This window comes from Chinchilla lanigera, unplaced genomic scaffold (genome assembly GCF_000276665.1).
Source record: "Chinchilla lanigera isolate Chin_1 unplaced genomic scaffold, ChiLan1.0 scaffold00020, whole genome shotgun sequence".
Lineage (NCBI taxonomy): Eukaryota > Metazoa > Chordata > Mammalia > Rodentia > Chinchillidae > Chinchilla > Chinchilla lanigera.
In genome coordinates this window covers 9790270-9802030 of record NW_004955421.1, presented here as the reverse complement: position 1 = coordinate 9802030, position 11761 = coordinate 9790270, and the positions used below count along the sequence as shown (strand labels likewise).

The 11761-nt window shown below is 37.6% G+C and overlaps 1 protein-coding gene across 1 annotated transcript; it reads left to right on the top strand.

Annotated features, from left to right (window-relative positions):
• Positions 1-622: 622 nt before the first annotated feature.
• On the top strand, positions 623-2893 carry LOC102003661 (starch-binding domain-containing protein 1-like). The gene is made up of 5 exons (XM_013513646.1): positions 623-639; positions 1828-2062; positions 2185-2310; positions 2540-2679; positions 2716-2893. The coding sequence occupies exons 1-5, from the start codon at positions 623-625 to the stop codon at positions 2891-2893; spliced, it is 696 nt and encodes a 231-aa protein (XP_013369100.1).
• Positions 2894-11761: the final 8868 nt, after the last annotated feature.

Below are 11761 nucleotides of genomic sequence, written 5' to 3'. Positions count from 1 at the left end.
TGAATCCCCTTGCTGCTTTTAAAAACATATTAAACAGGAGATCAATACTAAATTTGGTTACACTGATGCAATTTTAGGGAGAGTAGTGTGATTTACATGCTATATAAAACCCATTTTCTCCATTAAGGGACAGAGGAGTGGGCCAGCCCTTCAATGAAGTCACACATGATCTCAGTTACAGAGGAGCCATGAAGATGCTGCTGCACATAATGAAGACTTAAGATAATGCTCAGGTTTTCTCTGTGGGTTACTTTACTGTATTGATTTCCTTACGGAGTTATAAATAGGATCTTTGCAAGCACCAATCTGTTGCTTCTGGACTGCCTCAAAACTGCAAGCCATGGTCTTTCATGTACCAGAGGAAAAAGGACAGCTTTTTAAGTGGGATTTTTGCATGTTACTTGTAAAAATACAAAAACCAAGCCTTGAGAAGAGATATTTTAAAATAATAATTGCACTTGAATTTGCTTTCCTAAATCTGACCAGATGACCCAGATAATTATAAATGCATAAAATGGAATTTTTGTTTAAAAATTCGCTTGAAGTCTCATGACTGAGCAGTTTTGGAGTCATGGTCAGGACCTCAAATGTTTAATGAACACCTCCATTGTTTCTGATAACGATGAGCACGATCAGGCAGTAATTCTGCCCAGTGCTCCCTTCTGCCTGCTACTATGTAACTAGGTTGAAATTGTATTTTCAGTTCTGAGGATCAAACTGTGAGGTGCCCTAGCACTGAGCTATATCCTCAGCCTTTTTATTTTTTGTTTTGTGACAGAATCTTGCTAAGTTGCCCAGGAGGGACTCCACCTTGCAATCATCCTGCCTCAGCTTCCCTCAGTGCTGGCGTTACAGGTGTGCACCATTGAGCCGGGACACTATACTGAATTTTGATGAAGGAAAACGAGAGAGAAGAATAAATGGAAAGGAAAGAATTGCAAGTTCAACCTTCAAAAACTTTTTGTTCTGCTTCCCCTTTGCCTACTCATTTCCCAGCACAATAATATTACTTCAAATTAAAAGTCAAATTTCAGCTTTCGTTAAGAATTCATAGCTGCTGGAACACATTATGGCTCTAAGAGCCCTTTAGTGACTCAGGTGGAAATGCTTCTAAGTGGCTAAAGTTAGAGCCAAAGTTGGAGTCTCATCCCCCAAAGTGCTCTGAAACGGGCTCTGATCCAAATGAACGAGGTAGAAATTTACTCCCTTTTTACTGTACTCCCTGTAAAAATCTACTTAAATGCAAAAGGAAAACCCCTGTACTATATATTATCTTCTCAGTGAACAGTAATCCTAATCATTCCAACACGCACACGCAAATACTTCCAGATGTTTGGAGCAGTGGCAATCAATAAAAATCTCCACCGACAGTATAGTCATTGAAGATTCATTGGAGCAAGCGTTTCAATTTGCAATCAAGTCGAGGGCCATTCCAGGGAATCTGAAAGCTGCTTAGAGGACCAAAGTTTAACACAAAGCAGGAAAGCAGCACAATAAGGGTGCCATGAAAAAAATCTGGGAGCCTAACAGGCAGAACCATCTGATCCGGTTTTGCAAGTTATCAAATTAGGCCCCAATCAGACAAACTGCCTTCAGGTAGTCTTCCTCCAACCAGCAAATCATACTCTTCTCGGTGAAATATAATACTGAACAAAGGAAATAATCCTGCCTTCCTAGTGGAACTTACTCTCAGTGCTATGTTTAATATTATTGGAGTATTAGTCACCTGCTTCAGAAAACTTAAAATGCTGGAACAGGGAGGGTAGATGTTGCTCTGCTGGTATAACCAGCACCCTCATCCTGATCACTGTCGTTTCCCTCTTGCAGCAACTTACCTATGGGAGCCATCTGGTCCACTCTGCTAAAATGGGAATGTAGTAGCAGCTGTGGGGACACAGAAAGACATCCCTCCAGGAGCAATCAGGGTGGTGGCACCGGCGAACTAAGCCCTGGAACTTGCAGGCAGGGAGCTGGTCCTCCCTGGAACTTGCCAGCAGAGCATGGTCAAGAAAGTAATGGACACTTGATTTCTGTGATCAAAGTCCTTGGTACCGTGCAACAAGTCACATGAGAATATAGCGCTTTTCTGGAGCAGCCTGGGACAATGCAAGAGAGTATGTTAGACAGGTTCCAGATGCACAGTCTTTATATACCTTGGAAAATCGTGTTACTCCAGAGTAACAGGGGGGTTATCCTAAAGTTTTAAAAAATGTCCATCTTGAATCTCTTGTAGGAGAATGGAAGTTCCTAAAAGGACAAGAGACACTTGCTAAAGTAGCTACATGTTTTGCAGAGAAGAACTTACCCATGGTCAGGACAAAGACATGAGCCCTGAATGCTTCGAGAGTAAGGACCCACTAACAAGAGAACTGGGAGGAGTTGTCTAGGCAGTCATTCTGGAGAGACTGATTTTCATGGCTCACTTAAAGATTCTGAGTTAAACGTAAGCCAGAGAACAGTCTATTGCAGAAGTGCTCTTATGGAAGGAAGAAGTTAGGAAATAGATGGGATATAAAAAGTGGTAGAAATGTCTTCAGAGTTTGAGCAAGTAAGTGCTGGGCTCCAGGTGCATGACATCAGAAGCACTAATGTGCTCTTCAGGGCAGTTACTGGAGACCATGAGAATCTTCTGAGATGGGGTATTTATTTCCCACTCCAAGATGGCAAGGGCAGATTCTAGTAACGTTCTGTGATTCTGGTGTTATCCAGACACAGTGGTGGAGTAGAAGCTAGTGTAGAGAATAGGGAAGTTATGCGCTGGGAAGAATGCAGGAATGGACTTCTAGAAACTGGCCCTGAAGATAAAGCGGTTCATGGGTGTGGAGGGTTCTCTGACGCCATTTACAAGTATGGAAGAGGCTGGCAGAGTGTGTGGAAAAGGCCAGGGCTGTGAAGCACACAGAGTACTTTAAAATAAAGTCAGGAGGCCTCCAGTTTAGCCATCAGAGTTGTTTCAAAGTAGGTGACTTTTGTCTAATATATAAATATATGGCATATATTTTATTAATATATGTATATATTATGATTCATTTATATGAATGATCAAAAATACAGTGAATGTTTAAGTAAAATAGTTATCACAATAAAAAACACATTTACATTCGTCCCCCTCAAAATATTCCCCCTAATTTGAGCACACTTATTGCATCACTCCTGGAAATATGTCTTTTACTGTAATGAGATTTTTAAAAATTTAAACATTCACCATATATAGGCAGGCATTGCTTCCAGTGAGCATGCGGTTTTTTTCTTCCCAGTATTAACTGACAGGTATGTGCTGATACATCATTACTTTAGGGCTTTAGCTTCTTGGAAAGTGATTTGGCTAAGCTTCATGTGTGGAGCATGGTCAAAGAGCACAGAAACTAACCAATTACACGGATTGAAACTTATGTCTTTTCTAGCACCTTACAAGAAGTGAATAAAATAAGCCTCATTCACAAAAGCTGAAGAAATGCTTTTGTCCTATATGCTCACATAAAAACCATATGGAACTGTGTTCAGAAAGTATCTGGTCACTATGATTAGTAAGGACGGCAGGTTAGCTCAAAGACTCCCCAGTGGCTTGTCTGCTTTTAGCAGCTAGGTAAAGATTTGAAGATAGCATGTACAGTATGTCTTTGTTCTAATGATCTAGATCTGGTATATGAACAGGGGGCCTAATCAGAGTTGGTCATCAAGGAAGTCAGTCAAGTGAGCAGCTCATGAGGAAATAGAACATGATTAGGGTTGTGGTATGGGCTGACCAAAGTGGCTTGAAGGATACCTCTTTGAGGACAGGGAAGCATAGATCAGTCCTGGTGGCCAGCAGGGATGCACCTTAAATTTACTACCAGGAACCCTTGTAGGACCATCACTCTGTTCACTACCCACCTCTTTCGCACAAGGTCTCCACAGTTGGACTCTCCTATCACAACTGTTTCTGTTAGTAACCTTTCTTATCCTTTCTTTTAGTCCAGTAGCTATTTTGAGTGACAAATTTATACAGGACCATGATACAGAAGTAAACATTTGCTTTGAGAATAAACATTTAAGCTTTAAGTGATTATAACTGAATAATAAACCTGAGTTATAATACCATTTTAAAAAATTTATTGGAGCACCTGTGTCGTGCAAGTTCCATATGAAAGGTTGGGTTGGGAGGATATGTAATTATTTATACTACATAGTGTGATATTCTTGAAGGAACCCACAACCCAGCAGGGATCTGTTTGTGACTCAGTAATTCCCAGACAGGAACTGGAGGATGTACACGACATTCTCAAAGGTTCCACTGGGAAACCACAAGGAGGAAAGAAAGGAAAATAACATTTCTTTGGCGCTTTCTCCATGCCTGCAGCTGCACTAAATTCTGTTTATCTCTTAACTTCTTGGTCAAACGCATTGCTACTTTTCAAGCATATCCAAGAAGCATACTGTCTTGCTAGATCAGAGGGCTTGTTAGCAGCTGATTGGAGTAAACATGTGTGAAACTCACTGTGCGTGTGGACTGGGAAAAGATTAATTTCCAGATTGCTGCAATATGCTCCAAAGGTATGTTTTCGTCATCCACTATATGTCACTAAGCAACAAAGTTGTTGGCATGAAAATGAGTAGCATCGTCTTTCTTCTTACTTGTGATAGGCAAAGACAATTTTGATTTCTCTCATTCTTTTTGAAACTAATGATCGTGAAGGAGTGAGAATTATTTTTCACTGGATACAAATTCTAACAACACCATCAATAATAAGTGAGATTTATAGCATATTCTACAAATGACCTAATTTCATCTTGGCTGTGTGGTAGGTACTGGTTATTATTTTCATTTAATGACTGATGAAACTGAAGCGCTAAATTTCCCATCATTCTAAACTGAAGAGGAGCAAACCACAAGTCTCATCCATGTTGCTGACTACTGTCCTCCTGGCTAACCACTATATTTTCAGATGAAATAGCAATAGAAAAATGATACCCAGATCTTAGATTGGTTTGCCCTTGAGCTTTACTTAAAATGTAGAAGAAATCTCTGTTTGAACAGGATTTCATGGAAAACAAGGAAAACTACTTTCATTTTCTTGATGCCGTCCTCATTTCTAAGTATATGACATGTTTTGTTATAAAATACCTTCGTAGGAGGAAGTGCCTCAGTATTTAAGTGTTCATTTGAAAATTCAGGATTCAAAAGAAATAACGTACTCTGTTCTCAGATCTGTTATTTCACATGGATTAAGTCCAGGAGGCTCTGCTGGTACCCCATACCCTCCTAGAAAAGGCATACCACTGTGTGGGACCTAACACGAAGTCAAGGGGAAACACTTTCCCTCAGCATAAAGCCATATGAGAAAACATCCCTACCTCCAGATATTTTATTTCAAGGGTTTTCAATCACTACTCCTCTCTTCAAGACAAACAGATGCACTGCCAGGCACATAGCAAAGTTTATGTTTGTACTATATTGCTGCACTACTTTTGGATATAGGCTTCTTTGGAAAGATACCAGTTCTCCCTGTCCTTTCTTCAAAGTACAAAACTGAGTACACAGAGTACAAGCTCTGCAACATCCTGGTGTTGCTTCTGCTTCCTCCTAGGGGTCCCATGCAATTATTTTTGCTACCTAGAGGACCTGAGCTAAAAGTCCCACGTCTTGAATGCAAATGTTGCCCACCTACTTCAGTCAAAATCAAAGCAGAAAATTTAACAAACAGAGCCAACCAATGTAACATTTCACTCCAATTTCCAAATTACTGAGAAAATAAATTTAGTAATGTTTAAATACTTTTCAGCATTTGAGACAATTAATGAAGATTTTTGCCCTATTCTGAAGTTCCGAAAACCAAAGGAAATTGTTTTCTCTTCCACTTGCATTGCATAAACTAATAGGATTCCTTGTTCAGAATAAGCAATGAGGACTTTGCCCTAGTTGGCATGAGTCCAAAATGTAAAGATATTGTTCTGGTCCCTCTTTAATTCATTTTAATTTTTTTCTGTTGTATGGTTTTGGAGATTAATTTTCTAAAGGAGCAGCTTTATATATTATTATGATTTTCTCAACTAATCTATAAAGTGAAAAATCAGTTTGATTATAAGCAGACAAATAACATGTCTGTGGTAGTTGCTTCTTTTGATTAGATGTACTGCTCTGTAACATACTTTTACCCTTTGATTACTCAGCATGAATACACATCATGTGGAACAATCCACTCCAATGACTTTCCATTATGTGAATAATGATAATAATTAAATGAATGAGTTTAAATAATATGCTTTTCAATTAACCCGAATGATGAAACATAAGCCTCTTCTATATTTTATTTCTCAAGTTATCTTTGAAAGAATACCAGAGTAATTGGATGATAAAATACCCTATGCAAGACCTTGCTGCCCACAGCAAATTCTGTTATCTTCAGAAAGCTGAGGACTTTGTCTACTTACACTTGTTAGGATTACCTCTAAAAGCATCATTTCCAGTTGTAGTGTTTGTTGACATTAGCCCCTGTAGATGGAATGCCTCCTTCACACACAACTTTGTGTTCACAGTGATTGAAGTGCAGTATTATTTTACTCATATCCTTTCTTTGTAAGGAAGTGGACATCTCCAATGACCCCATATCCAGAGAAAATACAATGACACAGAGACCCTGAAAGTAATACTACATGTTGCAAGGTTTATCCAGTGGTACATGTACCACTGGTAATAAAATGAAATAACTGTAGGTTGAACATGGATAAAGTTTTTGTTTTACTGGTTATTTATTTGACTATTCATTGGAGGAAAAGGTGTAATTGGTGAAGTCCGTCCAAAACTTTATTGGCCCAAAATGCTTAGGAAAAATACCATTGCACCATCACAACTGCATTGACTTAGGAGAAATATTAAGAAAGAATAATTTTTGTGGTATTGAGATGTTGCAAACATCTAGAAGGCAGCATAAGAGTAACTGGTGTTATTGATAAACATGGAAAAGTGATACTGAGCACAGGCTTTGGGATCACTTCTGGCATAGAACCCTGGGTTGGCCAATTAATAGCGTTAAGTTCCATATTTGTTTTTTCTAATAAAGCTTCCCCACAAAGACATGTTGGGAGAAATTTTTCAATCCACCTAAAGCTTTTAGTATGATTCTGGCTACCTAATAAGCCCTCAGTAAATGACTACAACAATAATTCACCACAATAAAAAGTCTGGTATCAATGATCCATCCAGGGACAAAATGAAACAAAACCAAGGAAAACATTTGCTAGGAAAACCATACACAATTGTTTAAATTATATTTTCAAGCAGAATTGGTAAAAACATGGAAATGAATTGTCATGGTTTCTTCTTTTAGAGAATTAAGTTCTTTTAGGGTGGGACTGTGTTTTATTAGTTTTGGCATTGTCCAAAACATTGAAAATAGTTTTTCACTTAATTAGCCCTTAATGAAGAAGTTTTGAGAGCTGCGAAATTATTTTTCAATTTTTCAAGATTTATCTATCATGACTTTGGATGTTAGGAAATATCCATAAAGCACAGAGCTTTTGACTAAATGTATTTTGCATCTTTCCATAAGGAAAATTCCCACATTTATAATACATTAGCAATTTTCTAAACACTCAGTGTTGTTCTTTTCTATATGTTGTGTATATTTATTCTGCTTCTGAAACCACATGTACTAAGCCCTAACCATCATCAGCAATATGTGATGCTGGTCCACTCATCTCTGCTTACTCTGCAGGTTCACAGACTGTAGGTTAAGCTTGAAACATATGATAATTTTCTAGATCTTTTCCTGTATCTGCACTTGGCTCTTCACAGTTGATCAATAAGTGTTTGCTTATTAGTTGGCTTTCTTTGTTAGAGATGAATTATTCAATGAACAATTTCAAATCCCAGTGAGGAGACACAGTTTTTAAAAAATGTTTTAATATCTTTAGACAAAAGAGATGGCAATGGATTACTCATTTTTTCCACTTCTGAAATTTTTCTAAAATCCAGAGGAATTCTAACTAGTGATTCAGCATTGTGGAATCTTAATAAATGTCACCCAAACTAATTGTTAGGTGAACTGTGAATACCTATTATACTTACCTGCCTCTGAGGACTACATGAATGGGTGATTACACTTTTTAAAAAACCATATTACTTAGTTCTATATTGTTTTACCTATTTTATTAATACATATTAATTGTACATATTAATGAGAATCACTGTGATATTTCCTTACATGCATATAACATTTGCTGATGGCATCCATCTACCCTTCTTTCATTTTTATCTGCTCTCCCATGCATACCTTCCCTATCCCCAGTAATTACTATTCTACTTTCAGGATGAATTTTTACCCATATGAAAAAGAACATTTAACACTTGTCTTTCTTTGTCTGGCCTATTTCCTTCAACATGATGTTCTCTACTTTGCTACAAGTGATAGGATTTTGATGTTCTATATGGCTGAATAATATTCCATTATATATACATAGACATGCTTCCGTATCTGTCTTTCAATGGATGCCTAGGCTGATTCTATATGTTAGGTATTATAAACAGTGTGGCAACAAAAACAGACATGCAGCTATCTCTTACGTATGCAGACTGTATGAGTTAGGGCTCACTCAGGAATGGATTACAATGGCCACCTGTGCCATCAGGGATGAAAGAATGCAGAATGGTCTTCTGTGTGCCGGAGAGTCAGAGTATCCAGTAGAAAGTTGGTGCTCACTACATAGTCCACTGCAAGTCTGTGCTGGAAAACCAGGGTCTGAGTTAGAAGGCTAGAGTCTGCACTGAAAGCCAAAAAGAACTGGAGGTGAATGCCCAAACGCAATGCCAAAGAACAGAGCTCCTCCAAAGAAGTGAAAGGGAAGACTTCCTTTTTCTTTCCCTATTCCATCCAGGCTACAAGCCTATTGGTTGGTTTCATCCACCTCTGGGATGGGTCTTCCCTCTTCCATTTGCAGCCTACACATCAGTATCCACAGACACACCCAGATCTGTCCTCTACTAATCTCCTAGGCTCTCTTAATCTATTCAAACTGATGTCACAGTAACTATCTCAATGACTTCATTTCCTTTGAACATACACCCACAGTAGGATAGCTAGATCATATGGTCATTCTATTTTTAGTTTTTGAGAAACCTCCATAGAGTTTTCCATCCTAGCTGCACTAATTTACATTTTATAACTTCTTAGTGCTTCTAAAACACTGCTTGCAAGCAAGGCTTTAAAGATCACTGTTTCTATCCACTGTGCTCTAATATTTAATAGCAGAAATTTGGAGATAATCAAATGCCCATCAATGGAGAACTGTTACATTCCATATGATATATAATATATATTGTATAATATATAATTTATATTTATAGCCTTTAGTAGAAATGCAGCTAATCTGTGTGTATTCACTTGGTAGCATGTCCTAACATGATACCAAATTGAGAAGAAGCAAGTGTAAATGCTACAGAGGTTTTGAATACAACCTCATCGACAGCACGTACCCAGTTCATACATAAAAAATCTGGGATGTATACCAAAATATGCATAGTGATTTTCCTCAAGGACTTTGTTCTGAAGAGATAAGAAATACTTTGAAGTTTTACTTCACATATCCCTATAGTAAATGATTATTATAATAAGTGCTTTTAAAGTATTTTCTTTTGTACTGGGAATTGAACTCAGGACATTGCACTTTCCAGGGAAAGTATTTTTATTTTATAACTGTTAAAAACAAAAGCATATTATATAAATGTTGTCACAGAGTAGAATTACCTATTATTTAGATTTATCTCCATGCTACCTGAAGTCATTGCCTACAACCTCCTCAATTTGTTTTTATGTCCTCAGCTGTAGAGATATTGAAAAGAACTGCCTCCTCCATGGTCATACTCACTGGGTCCTTTTCTTCTATGGGGGGAGGGGTCCAGTTCAGGCTTTGGATTAGAGTCTTAAAGCAAGGATTTGAATCTTAGCTCCATTATTTGCAGGTCCAGTCTTTGGGTTGCAAGATATAAAAACCTACTGAAGCTGACTGAAGCTGGAAGAATGTTACTGTAAGAATTAAATAACCCCTGAGAATGAACTGCAGCTGATGTTCCTGGGAAACACAAGTAAGAGTTGTAAAACTGTCAGAAATGTGGTCATCTACTTTCTCTGTGTCCTCCCACTCATACCCACCTGCCTGCCTCTGTTCTCTATTTAATTCTCTTCTGTGAAATATAAGTACTGCTTCTTTCTCATGATTTTGAGGTCTAATGTACTTCATCTGTAAATAACTTTTCTTGGCATGAAGTCCACTCAGGTCGAGACTCCATGGGACCTTTTAGCATCTCACAATTCTTGAGTGTTTTACCAAAGAGAGATGATGAACAGTAAGTGAGATAACTTTTTTAAAAACCTCCCACATTTCTTGACACAATATATGAGAGATAGCTAATCCTCTGAAACCTTAGTGTATACTTGATTGCAAAATGTAAATGCTAATGGTACCAAATGTAAATACTAATGGCTTCTATAAAATGTTTAGTACTTTATTTATCATACAGCATGTGCTTAATAAAGGTAAGGTAGTGTTGTTGTTACTTTTATTACCAAATCCATCACGATTATTATCTTAAATTTTTCTTACAAAATTATTGGTCTAGTTAACCCAAACAGGCATATTTCATGAATACCTCATTTTCCATGTAGACTCCAGGAGCAGAGAATATGGTATAATCCAGTAAAAAAAAAAAAAAGACAAACGAAAATTGATGGTCTTAATAAATCCATGAAACAAATTCCTGATACATCAATTTTCTATATGGCCAAGCAACAATGATACAAGACAGAAAATGGTTTTATTTAGAAATGGTTTGTGTAAAGGAATATGGAGACAGCAATAATATCATTTAAACCAAAGGCTATTTAGATGCCTTCATTAATCACTAGCCAGGAGCTCGCTCAGCATGTAAGTGGGGGAAAAATTTGCACTGCTCACAGCCCTATCTGTGTTTTGGTTCAGTGGAAAAGATCTGATGAAGCACATAAAAGATAGTTTCCTGCCAAATTAATGGGTATATAGAGAATACTAATGATAAACATTTTCCAGACCATCAAATGGCCTATATTTACTAACAGAGAAATCTTGGGATGAACTTTGATAATACCAAGAAAGAACCACAGGCACATTTTAGTCTCATGTCTCTTGTGAAACTAGCAAACAATGTGCTTAGTGATACCCTAAACATAACACGCCACCATCTGATTAATGGAACATGTCAGCTTCACTATCAACACTTAACATTTATTATACTCAATGACATTGTCTTAGATCTGAAAATAACAGGTGTCTCAGTGATGAAAAGTCAAGACAAAAGTGTGAAGTGAGGGCTTTCACATACTTTCCTTTTAATTTTATAGCAACACAGTTTTGACAGAGGGCCTTCTGACTGTTCAATTTGATGGCCATACAAACTTATAAAAGGAGAAGTACAGGATTTCCCAGGGGATGACATAATGCAATAGATACACTCATGAATATGTATGTCTGGAGGAGGCCATCTGTTCTCCGGCAACCTCTTTTCTTATAAGAACTCACACATACCCAGCCCCACACCCACACCTACCCCATCTTCAAAGGGAAAATAATTCTGCATTTTGAGATTTTGGAAGTCAGAAAAGTTTCATCCTTGCAAGAAACATAACTTTTGTAGAAATATTTTTTATTGTTAAACTAAAAATGATAAAATCAAAGAGCACTTGTGCAAGTACTCTGAGCTGTAAAATTCCAAGCCGTTCTTCTACCCCTCAGGTTTTTCCCTCTTTGCCTA

What these genes read in the sequence shown, in the direction of transcription:
- LOC102003661 (XM_013513646.1), top strand. An exon ending in CAGAGAAGAACTTACCCATG is followed by an intron (nt 2,311 to 2,539) that starts GTCAGGACAAAG and finishes ATGTCTTCAGAG; the next exon opens with TTTGAGCAAGTAAGTGCTGG. An exon ending in GATGGCAAGGGCAGATTCTA is followed by an intron (nt 2,680 to 2,715) that starts GTAACGTTCTGT and finishes ATCCAGACACAG; the next exon opens with TGGTGGAGTAGAAGCTAGTG.